At 39.4% G+C, this 23,801-nt stretch overlaps 1 protein-coding gene across 5 annotated transcripts in view; it reads right to left on the bottom strand.

The window, feature by feature from the left end:
- The window catches only part of phf14 (PHD finger protein 14), an 84,265-nt gene extending 60,886 nt beyond the window's left edge, over positions 1-23,379 (bottom strand). The window contains exons 1-12 of one of the 5 annotated variants that reach the window (XM_054763050.1): positions 23,144-23,379; positions 21,312-21,422; positions 18,347-19,089; positions 15,262-15,394; positions 13,131-13,290; positions 11,043-11,154; positions 10,716-10,853; positions 9,820-9,966; positions 6,470-6,740; positions 6,070-6,176; positions 3,917-4,012; positions 1,403-1,509 (exon numbers count right to left, since the gene is read on the bottom strand). In XM_054763050.1, the coding sequence (XP_054619025.1) occupies positions 1,403-1,509; positions 3,917-4,012; positions 6,070-6,176; positions 6,470-6,740; positions 9,820-9,966; positions 10,716-10,853; positions 11,043-11,154; positions 13,131-13,290; positions 15,262-15,394; positions 18,347-19,089; positions 21,312-21,422; position 23,144 (2,126 nt within the window). In that variant the 5' untranslated portion in view covers positions 23,145-23,379. The remainder of the gene's footprint in view (positions 1-1,402; positions 1,510-3,916; positions 4,013-6,069; positions 6,177-6,469; positions 6,741-9,819; positions 9,967-10,715; positions 10,854-11,042; positions 11,155-13,130; positions 13,291-15,261; positions 15,395-18,346; positions 19,090-21,311; positions 21,423-23,143) is intronic. The other 4 variants (XM_054763049.1, XM_054763052.1, XM_054763053.1 and 1 more) reach the window with 4 other exon arrangements.
- Positions 23,380-23,801: the final 422 nt, after the last annotated feature.

The following is a 23,801-nucleotide window of genomic DNA, read 5'->3' as shown; positions in this document are numbered from 1 at the left end:
GTAACAACCATTGGAAACTCATGCAACATGTATGGAAGAACAAGGTTCTCTCCTCTACGGCTCCAAGACCTGGACAACATATACCACACAAGCACAGTGTCTGAATGTCTTTCATCTGAAGAACCTAAGCATACAGTGGCAAAACAAGGTAACCAACATCAAAGTCCTGAAACCAGCAAACAGTAACAATATAGCCTCGATCATCTGTCAGAGACTGAGGTGGCTGAGTCATGTGGAGCACATGGAAGACAGCCGCCTACCGAAACTGCTATTATATGGTGAACTGACCACCGCAGGCAAAAGATAAGATACAAGGACATCTGCAAAAGAGATCTGACAAACTGCAACATCAACTACAGGAATTTGGACCAGTTGGCAAAGGACAGAACAAGATGGGAATCATCAGTTGCGACAGAACAGGTATGTCACAGCTCAAGGAAGCCATTGCTACAAAATCAAATGCAAAGAGGCAGAGGAAAAAAGGAGAGGAGTGCCGCATTGTCAAATCACCAATCAACAGTGACCAACATATGCAAATTTTGCAAGAGGATATGTAAATCAAACATCGCCAGAATCAGGCAACAGAAGCTGTTGTGGAATGACGCTCCAAGACAAAATGTTGCTGGACCGTCTGTCGAGATGATAAGAGCCACAGTATTATTATTATTAGTCAGCATCTGGTGTGACCACCATTTGCCTCAAATATAATATATATCAATTTTCGGATTCGGCTCCCTCCCCCAACCTCCCGACCATGCCTGCGCTGTTGCAAGTGGTCAGGGGTCGAAGGTGGGCTCCTGCCCCCTACACCTCAACCGCTCAGATAATTGCATAGTGACACAACCCCCCCATGCCGTTACATGCTAACGGTCATCAGCAAACGGTAAAGAAGATTTTGGATATATTTGGATAAATACTGGTGAATCCACCGTGGAAATGTGCTTTGTTCATCAAACAGCTGTCCTGAAGTGGCAAGAGCAGAGGAGCAGTGACCGTGAGGTAGGTCTTTAGCTCCCCTGAAAACCAAAAATCTTCCCATTGCTGCGTTACTCTGGTTTAAATACACAATTCTTCGATGGGAACACAGTTTTTAAAAATCCCATGTATGTGTGGTGGCAAAGGGGCTAGTAATCTTCTCTACATTGTGTCTGAAGCAAACAATCAAACTCCCTTTTAACAACATCGGTGTGTAAAATATATACGGCATATGCACTTTAAGAAGTACTTTATATCTACAGCCTAATTTTGCATGAACAAATGATGCTTTCTTTACAGTTACTGTACATAAAATTAGCATTCACAGAAGGGAAATGGCAAGACCTCCTGCTGTTTCTGCCCCTGGTATTTGATATTTACAAAGTCAGATTTCATGGCGTGCCATTTCCCAATGAGTGCTATCTACCTGTAGAGAATTGCTGGCAGACTGGATGGCTTCCCTTGAGTCCCCCCCTCTTTCTTGCTGGACTTCCTTTCTTTGGGGGCTTTTAAAACAGCTGGCGTGTTCAGTTTCTATGAAAATAGGGAGGAAATCACGCTTGATGATCATGTTGCATAAGTATGGTATGTAATCTTCTTATGGAAAACCCAGAATGACCAAATAAATCAGGACGTAGTTTCTTGCCTTGTGTTGGGAAGGTTCAAGTTTAGTCATTGTTGGCTCTCAAGTGAATTGATGACATACAGGTTAATTAGAAAACTTCAGTCCTAAGTTGTTTTTAAAAGAAGATGTCAGCTCGCATGTTGTGCTGTCTGCAGAGCAGAGGGAGTTACCCCAAAGGGAGGCCTGATAGGAGGGGGCGGTATTTCTACTGGGAGGCTGGTCATGGTGGTCACAGCACATGAGGCTGTTGGGGATATCTTCTCATTTTTGTAAAGTCTGTCTGCTTGCATCTGGCTGTAATGCATAGTTATGTCACAAACAAGTGCTTCATTTAGGAGGTACAGTCATCCCTCGCTACATTACGGTTTGACCATTGCTCTCTCAATCGCGGTTTTTCAAAATTGTTATAATTGCTCGCTGTTCATGGTTGACTACGACCTATTACTAGTCACAAATATGCATGTTTAAGCAAACTGCATATATTTTCTGTCCAAATAAAAACTGCTAAATGAAGTAAAATACAAATACAGCATGGGCCATTAAAGGGTCCCTGACATGATTTATCAACTTTGCTTAAATATGTTAGATATTGTTTGTAATTGTGTTCCATATTGTTTGATTTTTGAAACTCTCTTCAATGCAATAATAATTTATTGACGGTCTCTAGTATAAACAACTAGTGGTTACAGTGGCACTTCCCGTGCGAGCTCCCCGCACCATGACACAGCAGTCACACAGTGAGGGGGAACTACCGCTGTAGCTACAGAGCCGTACATCTTCACCACAGTACACCACGGACATGAAGATCGGATCGGGACAGCCCTAGTGCGGAGCATTATACATGTTAAATAAACATCTTTTGACAGCAATATGTTTACTGTGGGGAGCGGGGTCGGCGACAGCAACAAATTCATCCTTCACGGGAGGCCACATGTACAGTGAAACAGGCTAGAAAAACCACTTTACGCTCATTAAGAAGCCGATTTAAAACAATAATTTAAGGTTAAGCAACTCCAGAGTACTTTACACTTAGCAAGGTGGCTAAATGAACTACAATACAAATATAAGGTATTCAGAAGATGCACTCAAAGACGTTTTGATGATATGTTGTATTCTACACAAGTCAGTAGGTGTCAGTCATGTTACACTGAGGAGACACTTGCTACGGCAGGAAATACAGTACAGAAAAGGAAGTTAAAAAAGAACAAGGAACCTTCCCAATGATAACATTTGAGTCTATATTATGTCTTATATGTCTTTGTTTATTATGTCTACTATGTTGGGTAATGGGGAGTGTAAAAGTGACTATGGGGTGTTATTTCATGTCTAGAGTGCTCTAATAATGTTAAAAAACGTATCTAGAAGGTAGTAAACACGTTTTGTACGCCATAACTACGGAAATATTCCATTCATAAATAAGGAATCCTACTTTGTGAAAATTCACTGATCACGGTCAGGTCTGGAACCAATTAATCGCCATAAGCAAGGGATTACTGAATACTATAAATAGCACAGAAATTGGTTGGAACGGTACCCTGCTTGGCAAATGGCATGCCCTATGTAGAGATCGCGTGAATGTTAAGTTTTATGGATGGGTGAATGTTTTGAGGCTCAGCCCTGTACTTTTTGGCAAATTCCAGCCCGACCTTCTTGTTCTTCCTGCGAATGAGTGGGTTGCATCTTCAGGCGTAGCCACTGTACTTTTGTTCATGAAGTCTTCTATGAACAGGAGATAGTGATACCTTCACTCCTGTCTTCTGCAAATTGTTGCTGAATTCACCGGCAGCTGTTTGTGTCTTTCTTTACATCTCTCACAATGTTTCTCTCATCACTTGCTGATGTTTTCCTTTTAGTACCTGTTCCATGTTTGTTCGCAGTGGTTTCTTCCTTCCTCTCCTTCAGGGCATTCCAAATGGCTGTACTGGCTATGAACAATATTTCTGTAATGGTTCTGATTGATTTTCCATTTTCTCTTTGATTCACAATTTCCTGTTTTTCACCCATAGACAGCTATGTGGTTTTCATGTTGTTTTCACCTCTAAATGCAGTCTACACTGGCAAAATCTATCCTAACCAATCTGAAACTGAGTTTAGACATTCAGTGCTATTTATTCATTGGATAAGCTACAGTATGTGATAGGGCACACCTGGGCAAAAAAAACATGCTGTACATGTCTGGATGGCACTGAAAGTATTACTATTCAATAATTGTATTTATTTGACAGTGTTCCTGTGGTTTCTCTGCTACAGGATGTAAGGTGGAATGGATGAAGATGACAACAGAAGATATCATGTGTGAAAAGGTGGCAGTGGTACCTGGCCCAAGATGTCCCCAAGCAGACTCCACATAGCCTGGCCTTCACCGCGCAGATCACCGTTGACATTTAGCAGCTCCTCTAGAGACTCACACAACTTCAGCATGACAAGGGACAAAATATTACACAATACAGCTCATTGTATACATTCAATCATTATTATACTGGCTGTTATTCTCCATTGTTGATCAGTAGTTTCCATAAAGCGCTCTCATCTGTGCTATACCCATCAACAGTGAATGGCACCCACCGCGCCCCCAACTATTATCCCGTTGGTCAACTCTGTCTGCTAAATTAGAAGTCATTTGATCCACTTCATGAAGTATTTTTAGTCACTGCTTAATATTACTTGTTACAAAATTTAAAATAAATAAGAATATGGTGCAAAACGTATTGGATTTCAGGAGTACAATTAAAAAAAGACCAGAGTAATTAAAAGCTAAAGAGGTTTTTGCACCGAATCAATACAGTAATCCCTCCTCACCCTATAACGGTTTTTCAAAAATATATAAATTAATAAATCATTGCTCTTTTGTAGTTTGTTAGTCGATTATTAGACAAAAATATGCATATTTAAGCAAATGTTACATATTTTGTTGCCTAAATTAAGCATTTTCAAGCTTAAAAATGGCAAAATGAACAAAAGTACAAATATAAGGTATTCAGAAGACGCATTCAAAGACATTATGATGACATGTCGTATTCTACACTGGTCAGTAGGTGTCAGCAGGAAGTACTGTGTCGAAAAGGAAATAAAAACAAGAACAAGAAACCTTCCCAATGCTAACATGTGAGTCTATTTTATGTCTTATATGTCTTTGTTTTCTCTTACTACATCTACTATATTGCATAACAATGTAAGTGACTATTGGGGTGTTATTTCCTGTCTAAAAAAATGTATTTAGAAGGTCGTAAACAGGTTTTCTATGGCTTAACTACAAAAATATCCCTTTTACAAATAAGGAATCCTACTTTGAGAAAATTCACTTATCACTGTCAGGTCTGGAACCAATTAACAGCAATAAACAAGGGATTACTGTACAGTAGTTTATAACAGGGGTGTTCAAACTTTTTCCAGTGAGGGCCACATAGTGAAAAATGTAAGCATGCAACCACTACGATATTTTGTAAAGCAACACATGTAGACATGCTGAGAAGTTATATATATTTCAAGAAAAAAATTTCATCTCGACTTTGTGACGCAGGTGAAAAAACCTTTTGTTATTATCTACTTCTATGTTTTCTGTTTTCTTCCCGTTTTTGCTGGGGCTTTTTTTTCCAAATAATTAAACTTTCTTCTTGAATAATCCTTGTAAATGTTCCTGTCTATAAATGTAATATTACGACTTTATTCCCGTAATATTAAAACCTTTTCCCCAACCTAATTTTCCAAAAATGACAACTTTATTTTGTTTTGTTTGTTTCTCATATTACAGATTTTTAAAAATAACATATTTCTTTAAGATATCAACTTTACGCTACTAAAATGTCATTATTTGTTCTCATAATATTACGAGTTTACAGATGTAAAACTGTGACTTTTTTGTCTTTATATTTTTACTTTATCTTGTAAAATTACACCTGTCATTTCTACGGTTGTTGCTGTTTTCTTCTTCTGCTGTTTTTATTTTTCAACTCTTTCAACTTTCTTCTTGCAAATTTTCTTCTCATAATTATAACTTTATTCCCATAATATTTCAACTTTATTCTTGTAACATTACAATTTTTTCTGCAACCTAATAAAAAAAAAAACTTGTTGTTTTGTTTTTCATAATATTACGACTTAAGAAAAATGTTTCTTTGATATTTCAACTTTGTGCAACTAAAATGGCATAATATCACAGCCTCATTCTTGTAAAATTGCAACGTTTTCTTGCTAGCTTACAACTTTTTTTCAGTTTTTTTTTCTTGTTAAATTATATTCTTAGAATGTGCCATGGGTCAATAAGGAAATAGCCATAGGCCGCAAATGGCCCCCGGGCCACACTTTGGACACTGCAAGTATAGTTAATATATAGATCTGAACTCCTGAAATCAATTAGCTTTGAAAAATATCCTCATTCATTGAGATGTGTCGGAGACTTCACAGACTTTGATTGTGATTCATTGAAATGAAATGTTTATATTACATACAGAATTTATTGTTTCACACACCGTGTTGTACTCCACGTGCAGCTTGTCTTGCTCGCTCTCCAGCTTGTCTTTTAAACACTTCTGCTCTGAGATGTTGTCCTGGATTTGGATCATGCGCATGTTCCGTTCTGCATATCAATGGGAGAAAAATCAATAGCACCATCACAATCTATACAAAGGAAACTCACATATGAGTGTACTGATGGCAGATATGCCGTCTGATGCAGGCCAACGATGGACGCCTTCAAGGTCACTGGCGTCTCATCTGGCACCATCAACGTTCACGCAATTGGAAATACTTTTATGCAAGTCCGGCACATGCTTTTTAGCAGCCAAAATAGCACAGTATTGAAATACAAAAGCATGAGCCAACCAAGCAGAAAATAAATGACATTGTTGAGGGAGGAAGAGGCCTCCTTACCTAAGTAGTAGTTGACAAAGTCTGCTGTCAGGGCAGGCTGCTTGTGTTTCCGACGTCCATCCATGGTGGCGTTGGTGTCGGACGGGTCCACGGGAAAAATATCTGTGCTGATGCCCATTAGCTCCGCCTTTCTCATCAACTTCCTGATTGCTGAGGCACTAGAGGTAAGAGGTCGCGGCAGCTTCTCCCGTGGCACCCACGCTTGAGGCCGGGTGTTTCTGGACAGTTCTGCTTTTGTGCGGTATTGTTGCAGGCGGGTTGTGATTCGGGCCTAGAGGTATAAAAATATGCTTTATGCAGAAAGTGATGCAGAAAACACAATAACGAATTGAGTGAAATAAATACTGAATCATGTTAGAGCGAGGGTGTCCAAAGTGCGGTCCAGGGGCCCATTCGTGGCCACGGCTGTTTTTTTATTGGCCCAAGGCACATTACATAAATATAATTTAACAAGAAAATTTAAAAAAACAACAACAAAAGCAAAAATGTAAAAAATCAGCAGTAATTTTACAAGAATAAAGTCAAAATATTAAAGACAAAAAAGTTGTACTCTAACAACAAAATATTTCGATTAAATGCCATGAGGAAAAATAATGTCATTTTAGTGGCATCGATTTGAAATATTAAAGAAAAAAGATGTGTTTTTTTACAAATTTGTGAAATGAAAAACTAAGAGTTTAGAAAATTAGGTGAAGGAAAAAGTTTGAATGTTATCAGAATGAAGTGAAAATATTATGGGAATAAAGCCAAAATTACAAGAAGAAAATTTATAAGAATTACATAAGGGCATTTAGATCAAATATACTATTATACTATTTGCCATAAAAAGTTGCCCTAGAAAGTTGAAATAGTGGGAAAAAACAGCAGTCACTTCACAAGAATAAAGTCAAAATATTAAGAGAAAAAAAGTTGTATTCTAACAAGAAAAATAGTCGCAATTTTACAAGAATAAACTTGTAATATGAGGAACAATTATGTCCTTTCAGTAGAAAAGAGTTGAAATATTAAAGAAAAAAATGGTATTTTTTAAAGTCGGAATATGAGAAACAAACAAAACAAAATGAAGTTGTAATTTTTGTAAGTTAGAACATTATGGGAAGAAAGTCACAATATTGCGAGAAGAAAATGTTAGAAAATTATTGTAGAAGAAAGTTGAAATATGTGGTGAAAAAAAAGAAAAAATGGGGGAAAAAGAGCTCAGAGCAAAGTTGATTGTAATAATAGGCTTTTTCACCTATATCACAGAGCTGAGATGCAGTTTTTTTTTTTTTAATATACAGCATGTTACTTCTTAGCATATCTATATGTGTTGCTTTACAAAATATCAAAGTTGGGTCCTTTCATTTTTCACTATGTGGCCCTTGCTGGTTGACATTCCTGTTGTCAGCATGCAAATTGCACGCGCCCTCAAACCTTGCGACATCTGTGACATTGTGCTGTGTGATAAAACTGCACATTTCAGAGTGGCCTTTTATTGTGGGCAGTCTAAGGCACGCCTGTGCACTAATCATGGTGTCTAATCATATCTCAGCAAAGGAGAAGTGCTCACTATCAGAGATTAAGACAGATTTGTGAACAATATTTGAGAGAATTGCTGATATTGTGTATGTGGAAAAAGTTTTAGATCTTTGAGTTCATCTCATAAAAACTGGGAGAAAAAACAAAAGTGTTGAGTTTATATTTTTGTTGAGTGTCGGAAAATGTATAATGTATATTTTTTATGCTTCAGATACCCTTATCTGAAGGCAATGGCACTTGAAGGCCATGGTGTATCAGGTGAAGATACAAACCATAAATCATCTCAAGGAACGTACAGTATCAGCAACTCCATTTCAATCTACTGCGCTAATGCAAGTCCATCAACAGTGGAAAACACGTACTGCATGTGTTTTCAAAGCAATGATTATCATAAAAATATAATATAGTGTAGCATCGCTGGGATTGCTTCTGTCTTCCCAGCACGCCTTGTGGCACTTCTTTTGTAAAAAGTTGCTAAAGTCACGTGTTTTGAGTTAAGTTGTTTTTAGTAGTAGTAGTTACCCTGTGTGTGTTTCGCGTTGTCATTTTTGTGTTGGCACAAGTGATTATAGTAAGTGTTCTGTCTAGTGACCCAGCCTCCTTGTTCATTTCACTGTGTGACAAGCTCACTTCCAATTCCATGTTGGCTATTGCTCGCCCAATTAAAGAGCTTCTCTGTCTTAGCTTAGCTATTCCTCTTCTTCCTGATACTAAGAAATGAAGTTCATTTGCCGCCATGGAAGCGAGGATTAGTAACTTAAGAGGAGCGACTCTGCACTTGGCAGGACATACTTCAGCCGTGTTAGCTGCAGCACTAAATTACACTAACCGCCCGCAACGTCAATTTGATCATTGTGATAGGGTAATATAATTAAAATCTGTAATTTAGGCCAAATTTATATCACTTACATTGCACAAGACTAGCCTGTGCATGTGCCTTGTACTCACAATGCTTGCTCGTGGGTACAGAATCAGATAACTACTCGAATTTTTGGATTAAAGTTTTTCCACATTCTGTCTCTGTAAAAATCTAACTACAATAACGTTGCATTTTCGAATTTTGCAGTTTCACTCTACAGTTTTTCAAAAATATATTAATAAATCATCGCTGTTTCGTGGTTGAAAACGGCCTCTTCTTCGTCAATAAATTTATATTTAAGACAATGTTATGCATTTGTTTTTCCAAGCATAAAAATGGCATAATGAAGTAAAATACAGATGTAAGGCATTCAAAAAACATATTCAAAGACAGTGTCGTAGTATTCTACACTAGTCATCGGGTGCCAGTAATGTTACTGAAACACACGAGCACCAGACTTGATCGCCTGAACAACAGGCTTTTATTGCAGGTTTAAATGATCTCACAACAGGCACAATAATCCCTAATAAAAGGATGGGCTACTGTTGCAGCCGCCGAGCTAAAATTTAACTCTGAACCCCCGACGTCACTTCCTGACCACTATTCACTCTGCTCTCCTAGGGAGCACATTTACAACACACATGAGCAAGAGTCGTATTTGTCTGAAATGGCTTATTTACTCTTACTCTGTCTACTATATTGGGTAATAGGAGTGTAAAGGTGACTACAGGTGTGTTATTCAATTTCTAGAGGAATTGTGTTAACAACCAAATTTAGCAGGTCATAAACAGGGTTTTTATGGACTGACTATGAAAATATTCCATTTATAAATAAGAAATCCTACTTGGCGGAAATTCACTTATCATGGTCAGGTCTGGAACTAATTAGTGTACTATGAAAATGATGTACTGTTCGTGATGTAAGGATGTAAACTTACAAAATACTTTCTACTTGCAAACATGTGGCACCTTACCTGAGCTTCGGGAGTGAGTTGTTTCTCTCTCTCCTGCAGAGAGACCTTACAGTACGACTGTAAAGCCAAGTAGTTTTTTCGTTTCCACTTCCTATCAAAGCGGTCGGCGTGCTGCTTGCAGTAGGCAAAAAATGGATCTGCAATATCCTGCAGAATGATAGTCAATCTCATGAACAGATCAGATACACATGATGCTACATATTGAGACGCCGTTTTTACATTTTACCACCCAGTAAAGCATCCATCAAGCCCTTTGCTGCAGAAGAATAAGAAAATAAACAGGTACAAAAGCAAGAAACGAGCAGGTTCAACTGTACCAATGTCATCAAGCGAGGGTGTACTTTACAGTCTTCTCACATCGGGGCGCAAAGATAGAAATATTTTTGTTTGTTTTGGGGGTTTAGGGACCCACATAACGGCAGAATTATTAGGGGTGTCCCAATACAACTTTTTCACTTCCGCTCCAATACCGATATTGCACCCTTGAATAACGTCCGATAACAATTTCGAGCCAATATCAGCACGAACATGCTACCAGCTACACATTATGATTCTCCTTCCTTGGCGTGATCCTGTTCTCCACCTTTCATGGTGAGTTTACGCCAGCCACAGCAGAGTCCCCTAGACATTCCTCGATATTTTGCTACTTTTTGTAAGTCATGCTGCGCCATGTCAGCTCATCCTTTGTTTAATAAAATACCTTATTGTTTACACCAGCTACCATGTCTTCGCATTGTGGGGTAACGCTACACAAATTAATAACAGAATGTGACAACTGCTCCAGAAAGAAAAACAATTCACAAGTCCATTGAGCCACTCCACAAATGTGCACTTAAGTGGTTTGACCAACAAACTTCAAATCCATATATTTTGAGTATCAGTGCTGTTTATCCCACCTCCTCTGCAGCAGCTTCGGACAGGAGCCCCTCTCTCTGTGCACACGTGACATGGAAGTAGGAGCGGCACATTCCTGCATCACAGCTGATGCATACACCGGTCCTGGCAAAGCGGTTATCCTCACAGAAACTGCACTCCTACAAACAAATGAATACATTCAAAAAAGTCCAGCCGGGTCTACTGTGTTGTGTGGATAAACATTTGAATAAACAAGATCATACAAACTAAGATTCTACTTTTACATCTTAACTTGACTTTGCATCGTCATGAAGTAGTTCACATATGGCGTACATATAGTACATGAGAAAGAAAAACGGAGTACTTGCCTTGGCCCCATATTTGGAATAATTCATCTCGGTGAGTGTCACTGGTCGTAGTTTATCGATGTCTCCAAAAGCTACCCCAGGAACATAAAGTGCGCATACCACATGCACCCATCTGAAAAAAATTGAAGAAATAACAAAATCAAGAAGACGCAAGAAACGCAAGAAATTACAGATAGATGTACACAGGCTAAAATATAGAGTGGTGTAAAAAAGTGTTTTCGCCCTTCCTGATTTCATTTTTTTTGCGTATTTGTCACACTTAAATGTTTAAAATTATCAAACAAATGTAGTATTAGTCAATGACTACACAACTGAACATAAAATGAAGGTTTTAAAATAAACTTTATATCATTTATCGAGAAAAAAAATTAAAACCTACATGGCCCTGTGTGAAAAAGTAATTGTGCCCCCCTTAAAACATAATTTAACTGAGATTAAAGTAATTCCCGCTGTCTAAGACGCACCGGTGTTTAAGCCACACCCACTAAATTTAGAGAGAAAAACTGTTTTATACATATATAAACTGCACTGGACTATAAGAAGATTGAAAGGAGTCAATCATGAGCTCTGAGAAAACTCACAATGAGCTTCTGAACCCATCGGAAATCGCAGGTCATTACTCAATGTAGCAGTCTGACTCACAGTGCCATCTTACAAAGAATGCTAAAATCGTCACACAGCAACTTAATTCTCAAATATACAAGACAAGTACCAATACACGCTTAACATCTAAAAAACAGCCATTTTAACTTTTTCCCATAATGCATTGTTCCCAGCAGAGCGGTTCATTTACCAACGGCTGCCATGGGCAGCTCTGGGAGTTGATGAGCTCAACCATATTGATCAAATATTATTTAACCCTTTGGTGAGCTACTCAAAATAAGATGGTGAGATAGGAGACCCCTGTGATGGTATCACCATCGTAAGGCTGGACACACTATGTGTTTATGTTCGTTAAACAATCACACACACACAAGACGGAATATATAATGACAACAAGCTAGTAAAGTTGTTCAGTGACACTTGAAAAAGTTAGTACGTACCCCAGGAAGGTGATTTCCATTTGTAGCTATCCAATGGGACAAAAACGAGCTCTGAACTAACCGCATTGCTAGTTTGTTTTAAAAACAAAATGACACTGTAGTAAAAAGTCACATTTGGAGTCCGAATACCAGAAGCTAAGAGGATAACTCTAGCTAACAAGCCAACCGCTGCCAAAGTAAACAGGCAAACAGACAGGCAAAGCGTGTAAACAAAGATGCAAGAATAGGCAATCAGCAATAGGTTTGGTAAGGAAGTGATCAAACATGCTGGCAATGAATGGCGTAGCCTGTGTCAAGCTCAATACAAGAAGTGTAATTTTGTTGGCAACCCGAAGTGACACAGCAGACAGCCGCCGCACGGCAATCGGTTTTTGTGATTGGCTTTGAAAGCCGTTTAACGGCATACGTCGATCACGTGTTTTTTGCGGAAATCGTCCGATATTGATCGGTGGCCGATTGATCAGAGCATCCCGACTGCAAACTCTATTGCCAACTCCAGCTTAATAGGCCAGATGTGGCCCGTGGGTAGAGGGTACTTGGCTGAAACTAATCTTGAGGACCACTGGGAGAGAGAAGGCTAAACTTATATGATGAAACTTGCCGCATTGAATAAAAATAAAAAATAAAAAAAAAGATTCATAGATTTCGGTTGCCCCAGACAGGCGGCGGTTTGGTGTGACACAATTTCAAATGCAGGCTGAAGGGAAGAGAATCCGAAGTCCAATATAGAGATATCCATCTCCAGCAAGCAAGCGCTTCACTGTTTAATTTGCTGTGTTTTTCATGCTCTAGTGAAGTAGTAAATTCGGGTGCAGCCTGGCTAAGGAGCATTATCAGCGATAACGTGGTTGAAGTCTCCACGCTTCACATAACACACTCTTTTCTCCTACTATCTCTCCTCTTCCTTCTCTCAGTCATCCACCAGCTTGCTCTCCGAGTCCACGTTTTCTCCTCCAACTACTCAACGGAAGCACAGATAACCTTTTGGCGGACTGTACTATTAGTATTTGTTTCTGCATGTGTTTCATTTCACTGTGTGTCCTACCTCCCTGCATCCGTCTCTTTGAAGATACCATCCTGGTTGGGGCAAAGCTCGCAGTTTGGCATCACTCCATTCTTACAGGCGTCACAAAACCAAGGCTCGGTTGAGTTCTCCGATGCAGAGCTCATGATGGAGTCGCTCTCTCCATCGACGCCATAACATCCTGAAAACACGGGAAAGATTTTAGCAGAACATATTTATATGAGTATTTCCCTACTATTATATTACTCCTATTACCCAATATAGCTGACATTATAAGAGAAAATAAGACATATAAGACATAATATAGACTCACACGTTATTGTTGTTGTTCCTTCTTTACGTCCTGTTCTGTACAGTACTTCCTGCGGTGGCTATTGTCTCATCAGTGTAACATTACTGGCACCTAGTGACCAGTGTAGAATACTACATATCATCACAACATCTTTGAATGCGTCTTCTGAATGCCTTATATTTGTATTTGACCTCATTTAGCCATTTTCATGCTTGAAAATTAGTATAAAAATCTGTACAATTTACTTGAATATGCATATTTTCTTACTTCAACCATGAAACAGCATAATTTATTAATATATTTTGGAAAAACCATGATAGAGTGAAGCCGCGAAATTCAAAGCGTGAAGTCACGAGGGCCGACTATAAATGTTATTTGCTTTATAATGCTTGGTCACAACAGAAGTAATTTATGTTTCCATTTACATTGTTCTTTTATTAATAAAGAATGTTCTGCTATGGACTGTTGTTTATACTTTTTTGGTAAATATAAGCAGCTCAATGGTTAAGCAGGCTGCAAATGTTTTGACAATGATATGGAATGTTCATATTCGCACTTTTATTCATTTAGGTCAAGGGTGTCAAGACTTTCTCCGGCGAGGGCCACTTGGTGAAAAATGAGATGATTCAAGGGCCACTTTGATATTCTGTAAAGAAACATGCTAAGAAGTTATATACCATGTATATGTTAAGAAAAAACAGCATCTTAGCTTTGTGACATACTGTAGGTGTAAAACCCTATGAATTAGTGTCAACTTTGCTCTTTTTTCCCATTTTGCATTTTTTTTTTTTTTTTTTTACATTTTCCAAATATTTCAAATTTCTTCATAAATAATCTTTGGAAATGTTGTCACAATATTCTGACGTTATTCACATAACGGTTTGACTTTATTCACACAATATTATGACTTTTTCACCCAACCTTATATTACAACTTTATTATGTTTCTTGTCATTTTACGACTTAAAAAAAAGCAAAACATAACTGTCCTTAATATTCTAATTCTTACTACTAAAATTACATTTTTCCTCATAATATTACGAGTTTGTTCTCATAAAATTACAGCTGTTTTTTTTTCATTTCTGCTGTTGTTTATTTTTCAACTGTTTCAACTTTCCTCATAAATTCCTTGTAAATTTTCTTGTCCTAATAATGACTTTATTCCCATGATATTTTGATTAACATTGTAACTCTTTTGCCAACCTAATTTTCTAAAAATGCCAACTTCATTTGTTTTCTTTGGTTCTCATAATACTATGACTTTAAAAAAATATTATTTACTACAGCTCTATTGTGCATTTATATAACATTTGTATTTCTCCTAAGATACACATTAATATCACACTCTTCCCTCCACACGTCCTCCACATGCTTATCACCTGATTCAAATACACTTGGGTGTCTGAACATGTGAGTCTGCCCTCTGTCGTCTCTGTCCCTCCACTCGCATATGTGGTTTCCTATATTAACTATAGTCAGACATTATCTCCACAAGGTGTCTGTTCAGGTTGTGTTTGTCTCCTTGCATGGAAGTTTTATTAAATTGTACCCTCTCATTATTCTCAAATAACTTATCTTGTCTATTTTGCTGGCAACAGCAGATGGACCCAAATATGTACAGCAGATCAAAAAGAAACAATCGCTTGACTAGTTGGTTAACTGGAAAAAAAAAAAACACTGACCAGTCGACTATTAAAATAATCGTAAGTTGCCATGATTTAAGACCACACTTCATGTTATTTTCCTCTGTGGTTGGCTCAGTCACAATATTTTCTCGACTTTTTCAGTGGTATTTTAGCACTGAAGCGCTCACATTTTCATATGTCAGCGTCGCAACAAGGCGGAATTAACTGCAGCGTACCTTCATGCACAGTAACGCCACAGTTGTCGCACTGAATGATCTCATCTGCATCCTCGCTGCTGTCTCCCAGGCAAACACAGCAGATGAGGATATGCCGAGTGCTCCACGTCTGGGATCGATCCAGCAAGGCATCCTGGGGAATAAAAAGACAGAGGGGATCTGTGGAGCAAGGGTGTCATTTTCATCCATGGGCCGGTTATAAATGTCAAACCTGTACAAAGTCTGGAAAATATGTATTTGACCCCTCCAAGACTCATTTGTGCAACAGTCTGAGACCAGTTCTTTTTCTTATTGGATTATGTCGTTCAATATTTCTTCAAACAACAAATGTCTATTTAGTAGAACTGTGTTCATCGGATGTGCAAAGAGACAACTGATAAAGTCACTGGCTAAATGAAATGATTGATGGGCACCTCAACGACAGGAATTCTGACATGCCCACAAGTGCATGCGCTTCATCACTCAATAGCCACCACATTTCTCAAAAACAATATTATTGGCAAAAAAGGAGATATCATATCAGTGTTTTTTTCTGCCGATGATGATGATATCGGCGCAAGAGTGATGACGTCCTGCTACACACAGCAACAAGCTTACTAGTTCAGTATGTCCGCCTTCTGGCATTATTTCCCTGTGTGTTCTTTGGATTGTAAATATGCACTTTGCAATGCATGCACTGGTTATGTGAGGGGGGGAGTCAAGCATCTTCCTTTAATAATTCTATGTTTCTTTCGTGCTGTGTTTATGTGTGACGTGCTGAATGAGCCCAGCTTATCATTTAGTCCAGTTTGATACTTTGCCAGACATTTTTTGACACCCTTATTTTGTTCACACAATTAAGACAATATTGACAAACAGTACTCTTATTTTGAAGACCGGAAGTGAATGTCTGTTGATGGTTAAAAGGAGCTGGGAGCAAGAATAAATGTCCCTCTCGTTCCTTATTTCACGCAGAACTTGCACGCTGTCAACGGGCATCGTAAAATGCTTGTTTTCATTAATAAAGCGGTAAAACACAACACGGTGAAAACACTTAAACACCCTGAGTCTCACACACACACACACACACACACACACAGCCGCGCTAGCATACTGTGCTAAACTAAGCAAACCCGGCAAGCTTCCATTTGCTCTCCATAAAAGAGGTGTTTCAATGTTTTTTTTGCCAACTTTTGACGGTGTTTCAGGTCGGCGTTTAGATATGTTTAGTTCGGGACGGTGCGGCTTAGTGTTTGTGATGAGATTCCGCCACAATTGGGCAGCCTGCCAGGGAAATACTTCCTCATACAAACATTCCTTCTCCTCACAGTGACAGCCTTTCCTGCACAATATGTCAATTGCCGCGAGATTCCGCGTGTAACAGTACTTTCCGTTTTTATTGGCCAATTGCAGGGCCCTAATAGTACATAAAATACAGTAATAAAACACAAGAATGAAATGAAACTGTAATAAAAAAATAAAAGTAAGAGCACTAGCATCCTTTCCACTGCTTAGTTATTACTGTCGCTTTATGAGGACCAGGTATGTGTGGCATTAAAGAGTTTTGTGATTTCTGAACTTCAGTGAACGTGACATGAGCCCTGACTCACTGTAATGAGCGTGTGTGTGTGTGTGTGTGTGTGTGTGTGTGTGTGTGTATGCAGGCAGAGAGGACCGTTGAGTTGGCTGATGTTGTTTTAGCTGTTTTTGTTTTTGCAATAGTAAGATTGTTGATGGCCCACCTCTTCGTCATCCTTGTGACATCCTTCCGGGTAGACGTTTGAATGCCATCTGTATCCTCATTGATGGTCGCCAGGGTGCAGTGCTGAGATTAGTGCAGCCGCACATGTAGTGTATTCTTCTGCTCTAACTCGTTCTCCAGCGAGTCTTGTGATCATGACCGAAAATTACTTTTTAAAATAATTTTATGGGCACGTGTACACAACCACGGAACGCCATAAACCAAGGACCACGTGTCTACAGTCGTTCCTCGTTATATCGTGGTTTGACTATTGCTCCCTCAATATATCGCAGGTTTTCAAAAAACAATTAATGATCCCTGTTTCGTGGTCAACTATGGCCTATTATTAGTCAAAAAGTATTTAAAGACAAGTTATATGTAGCATTCTGGTCACCAGGCATCAGTAATGTTATGATAGATTACGTTAAATTACATTACCTTTCACACTGCGTGGAGACTGGCTACTGAGCCAGCAAAGCCGAGCCGGCATGCCATGGCGGAGACGGACATGAAAAAAAGGTTCTATCATTTCGTGTGGAAGTGGTAAGTTTTTGTCTTCTTTGTCCTTCTTCCCTACTCCGTTTGAAACACTTTTTAGAAACACAACTTGAAACACAAGTTTAGAATAACTAAATTGGACAGGCTAAATAGTTTGTTTGGCAGCTTGCTGTTATGTCCCTGCAGTGATCCAGTAGCCTGCCCAATGTGATGTAAACAAAAAATAATAGGAGTGTAAAAGTGACTATAGGGGTGTTATTTCATGTCTACAGGGCTATAATAATGTTAAAACCTGTATTTCCGTTTATTAATATTGAATCCTACTTCGAACTATCGTGGTCGGGTATGGAAACAATTAACAGAAATTGACGAGGAACGACTATGTTGATGAACACAGGTGCTATAATGCCACCAAGTCAGCTGTGGTTGCTTTTTCAGGCTTCAGATTGGACAAAATGAACATGACAGGTGAATGCGTTTTTCATGAGGACAGGCATTTTTTCACCCTTGTCCGTGCCGTTCGCTTGCTATGTTTGCCACGTTTATGGGCAACCTTGTCAAGGTTTAGCAGGAGGGGAAAATACATCGAGTGGGGAATTTCACTGAATTTCACTGCTGGAATTTCATATCTGCTTTAAATTTAAGATATGAGAAGTTTGAGTTGAAGCATTTCCGCAATTTGAGGGGTGATGGTGGGTCCTGCAGTGAAACCAGCTGAGAACCACCACTCTAGAAAATTTCGGTGTTGGCGTGGACATAAATGCGGCCTCTACTGTGATGTGCCAATCTCTATGTCTAACGCTCATCTCTGACAACACCGTTTGAAAACGTAACTTGAACTTTACGCCGTGGCAAAAACTGACTTACCTCATGACCTTTCCCCTGGGACATGCTGTCATTTGTCAGTTCTTCATCGAAAGCGTGCGTGCTCTTTGCCTTTTTCCTTGGCTTCTTCACCTCCTTGTCACTCTCACTGCTGCTGTTGTTTTCATCTTCCCCATCTTCCTTGTCATCATCCTTGTCGTCATCGTCCTCCTCCTCCTCCTCGTCATTATCATCATCATCATCATCGTCGTCATCATCGTCACTTGCGCTACCACCGCCCTCCTCCTCTCCGCCCGCTTTCTGGGCACCTGCCTTGCCCTTCTTCTTGCCCGCTGTAGGTCTCCAGTCGTTGTCATCTTCACTGTCGTAGTCATCCATCTCGTTCAGCTCTTCCATGCTCGTAAAGTCAAGCAGTGGGCGGTTCCTGCGAAAGTTCCATTTCTTGGGCTCGGCCTGCAATTCCTCCGCATTATCGCTGCCGGGCCCGGATGCTGAGGCGCAGCCGGCGAGCGCTGAATGGGACTCGGGCTCCGAGATCTTCTTGCTCTTCCGTCTACCTTTGGGTGGACTGACGGCAGGAGCGTCTTTGGTGGAGCTGTCTGAGGAATTCTGCTGTTTGGACTTCTCTTCATCTTCTGTAAAGTTGTCCTCAGCAGCCAAGTCTTTGGACTCCTCTTCATCAATACCATCATCTGCAGAAGCCGCCTGGTCGGAGTCACTTTCAGAACCCGCATCGCTGGCTTTAGAACCTTCTTCATCACTGCCGTTGCCCGTGCCGTCTGATCCTATCAGAACACACAACAATGGCAACAATGTATTATTTTGATTTATATTTGGGGATGTCCGATAACATCGGCTGATAATGGCATAGAAATGACATATCGTGTCATATCGATATTGATTTTCCTGCCAGTAATGATATCGCCGCATGAGTGATGACATGCTGCACAGCGACAAGCTTGCTAACTGAGTATGTCCAAGGTCTGGTATTTTCACACTATTACAAGTTTATGATTTCACTGCTTGTATTTGTCCAGAATTTCATACTTTGCACTTTACTCTGTTCTTATAGGATACATACTGTATCTTAATATGCTTCTTTGTTGCCTTGGCAGTATGTTTTTGGACACTGTCATGCTGGAAGACCCATCCTCAGTGTTCTGGCTGAAGCCTGAAGGTTCTCTAGATCTTATAATACAGACCCTTTCCAAAAAATTAGAATGTCATGGAAAAGTTGTTTAATTTCCATAATTCCATTCAAAAAGTTAAACTTTCATAGATTATAGATTCAGGACCCACAATTTAAACGATTTCAAGTATTTATTTGTTTATTTTTACGTAATTTGGGCTTCCATCTCATAAAATCCACGAAAACAGGAATTCAAAAAATTAGAATGCTGTGAAGAAATCACCATTTACTTCTGAGTTTTTGCAGGAAAAAAAGAAAGAAATTAGGATCACATCAAATCAATCAAAATATGGTACTTTCAAAACAATCTGTCAATCTTCAATACTTGGTTGGGAATCCCTTTGCCTTAATCACTGCCTCGATGCCACGTGGCATTGAAGCAATCAGCCTGTGGCATTGCCTGGGAGTTATGGAAGCCCAGATTTCCTTGATGCTTGCTGTCAGCTCTTCTTTGTTGTTGGGTCTGGTGCCCCTCATTTTCCTCTTGAGAATACCCCATAGATTCTCAATGGGGTTTAGGTCCGGTGAGTTGGCTGGCCAGTCAAGCACTGTGATGGCATGGGCATCAAACCAGGTTTTGGTGCTTCTGGCGGTATGGGCAGGGGCCAGGTCCTGCTGGAAGATGAAATCTGCATCTCCATACTTCATGAAGGAATCATGAAGACCTCTAAAACATTCTGGTAGACTGTTGCGGTGACCTTGGATTTAAGAAAGCAGAGTTTACCAACACCTGCACTGGACACTGCACCCCAAATCATGACGGACTGTGGATATTTCACACTGGACCTCAGGCAGCTTGGGTTCTGTTCCTCACCCGTCTTCCTCCAAACCCTTGGACCTTGATTCCCAAATGAAAGGCACACTTTACTTTCATGGGAAAAGAGGACCTTGGACCACTGGCCAACAGTCCAGTCCTTCTTCTCCTTGGCCCAGTGGAGACGCTTCCTACGTTGGCTCAGGTTCAGAAGTGGCTTGACCTGAGGGACCCGACAGTTGTAGCCCATCTCCCGGATGCGTCTGAATGTGGTGTTTTTTGAAGCTGTGACTCCCGCCTCATTCCACTCTTTCTGGATCTCTGCCAGATTCTTGAATCTTCCCTGTTTGATAATCCGCGGAAGCCCACGGTCATCTCTTTTGCTGGTGCATCTTCTCCTGCCACGTTTTGCCCTTCCTCTAGACTTTCCATTGATATGCTTGGACACAGCACTCTGAACAAGCAGCCTCCTTAGCTATGAACTTTTGTGGCTTACCCATCCTATGGAGGGTATCAATGATGGTCTTCTGGTCAGTTGTCATATCTGCAGTCTTCCCCATATTGAACCCAACTGAGACAATTGAACCAAACTGAAGCAATTTAATGACACCTGGGGAAGCCTGTGCAGGTGATTTGAGTTTAGTAGATGATTCGTGTGTGACACTCAGTTTAAAACATTCATCCCCTGCAACATTTGGGCTGATTTCTTCACAGTATTCTAATTTTTTGAATTCCTGTTTTTGTGGGTTTAATGAGCTGGAAGCCCAAATTATGTAAAAATAAACAAATAAATACTTGAAATCGTTTAAATTGTGGGCCCTGAATCTATAATCTATGAAAGTTTAACTTTTTGAATGGAATTATGGAAATTAAACAACTTTTCCATAACATTCTAATTTTTTGGAAAGGGTTTGTAGATGCACCAAAATAAACACAGCGTAGGTGACTGAGTCGTAATCTCTCTTCCACAATTACATTTCACAAACATTCATAATAGAAAGCAAGAGAACGACTCCAAAATGGGATGACCACCTAAATTATAGTAGGGGAACCACTGTGCGTACCTGAGGCATCTCCAACTTCAAAGTCACTGTCATCGGAGCTGTCGTAATCCAAGGCATCGAGGAGAGAAGCAGCAAGAGGCTTCACCTGCCTGCGTTTTAATCCACGGTCCACTGGTCACACAAAAACGAAAGGTTAACAACATTAGTCCATAAACTGATCTTGCACTGGTACATCTCAAAACTACGTTGGCCGAGAAACGCAAAACACTTTTACTTTTTATGTAAAGCAGGGGTGTCCAAAGTTTTTCCACAAAGGGCCACATAGTGACAAATGAAAGGATGCAACTTTGCCACTTTGATATTTTGTAAAGCAACACATGTAGATATGCTAACAACTTATATATATTTCAAGACAAACCTGCATCTCATCTTTGTGACATCTTTGTGACACAAAGCCTATTATTAGTATCGACTTCTTTGCTCTTTGTTTCCCATTTTTGCTGTTGTTGGGTTTTTTTTGTTGTTTTTTTACAATAGTTCACCTTTCTTCTTAAATAATCTTTTATAAAATTTTCTTCTCGCAATATTATGACTTTACTAACATAATATTTTTACTCTACTCCGAAATTAACTTTTCCCCAACCTAATTTTACAAAAATTACAACTTTAATTGCTTCTCATATTACAAGGTTTAAAAAAAAAAGGATTTTTTTATTTAATATTTCAACTCTATGCAACTAAAACGACACTTTCCTCATGTTATTACAAGTTTATTCTCGTAAAATTACATCATTCCCCCCCCATACTTCAACTCTCTTCTTGTAAATGTTCTTTTTGTTATTATGACTTTATTCCCATATTTTCACATTATTCTTGTAAAAATTTCCACAACCTAATTTTCCAGAATGTACAACTTTATTTGTTGTTTTGTTTGTTTTTCATAATATTACAACTTTTTTTAAAAAAATGCCTTTATTTAATGTTTCAACTTTATGCGACTAAAATTACGTTGTTTTTTCTCATAAGCTATCCTCGCAAAATTACAACTTTTTCTCTTAATATTTTGACTTTATTCTTGTAAAATTACTACCCGTGTTTTCATTTTGTTGTTGTTGTTGTTGTTAATAGTTTTATTGTTAAATTATATTCTTAGAATGTGCCACGGGATAATTAAAGAAAAACAGCCGTGGGCTAAAAATGGCCCCCGGGCTGCACTTTGGACACCCCTGATATGACGTCACATAACGACAATAATGAGCACTAACGTCCACATGTATCGTGTCTGTATTAATAAGAGTGAACAGAGCAAATAACCCAATTTATTATGGTCGGTATTACAGTCACGTATATTCACCATGACCCATGTAAGTATACGTTTTTAAAAAAGTAGTTTCTATTTAGGTAGCCTTTATGTAAAATGCGTCATGAACTGCAGTGAACAGCTTGTAGCATCATAACATTGAGCTCACGTAGCACTTTTTCTTTTGTTATCTAAATTTACAAAGAATGTACACCTTAGTCCATCAATAATATTTATAGTGATAATACAATCTATGATGTATGCTACACAAGCTAACCACATCGTAGCTAACATTAGCAATGCTCGTTCATTCTTAGTACATACTCGCGCATGTTTGCACGTGTATGTGGTAGCGTAATATACACGTGTATGTGTAATGTATGTGATTTACATACTAGCGAACATATAGAAGGGAAGACGATGCTAATGCTAATCACAGTTGATAGCTGTGCTGCCTTAGCCTGCTAGCTGCTAACTGAAGCCGATGGCGTTCGATGCTGATAATGACGTCTTTAAAAGGCGCGCTGCTGCGTTGAACTCAGCAGAAGACCAATAAGTACAGACAGTAACGTTGGAGGAGTGCAGGACTCACTTTGTAGCTGGTATTTCTACATGGGCGAAAGGCAGGTCTCCGGGTAGCAGCAAGAGGCATGGGGACAATGGCGAGCACGGCGGTGGTGACGTAGTCGCAACGTGATGTTGTTGCCATGGAGATGGAGAACCAGCATCTTTCTCAAGTAACCGCAAACAACGTAAGTAACCACTAGTAACAGCACATGTTCAAATGCGGTAGTATAAATAATCAAGGATGACACAAGTCAACATGTATGTGCTGGTGAGCCCATTTCCTCCAACATTGTTCTCAAGAAGAAGCAAGAGATCAAGGCCACATTAACAACAGGGAGGCAAACATTCATAAGAGCCATTCATAACACACACGCACAATATCCCATTAAAAGATTTGCGTAATGTACAGAAATACAAGCAATGACTTCATCTTGTTCCATTTATGTACGTAGTATGAAGTGTGATGTCTTTAGCATTTCCACATTCACTTTTGTAAGATCCGCCTCACCATATCTAACAACTGACAGTGAAAGATTTAAGGCTTTACATCCAAAGGCTGAAAATGAGCACATGAATGTTCTGCTTGCATAAATAAATCAATACTTACTTATAAATCCATCCATCCATGTTCGACGCCGCTTATCCTCATTAGGGTCGCCGGGGTATGCTGGAGCCTATCCCAG

This window comes from Dunckerocampus dactyliophorus, chromosome 20, assembly GCF_027744805.1.
Source record: "Dunckerocampus dactyliophorus isolate RoL2022-P2 chromosome 20, RoL_Ddac_1.1, whole genome shotgun sequence".
Lineage (NCBI taxonomy): Eukaryota > Metazoa > Chordata > Actinopteri > Syngnathiformes > Syngnathidae > Dunckerocampus > Dunckerocampus dactyliophorus.
This window is presented reverse-complemented; position numbering and strand designations above follow the sequence as displayed.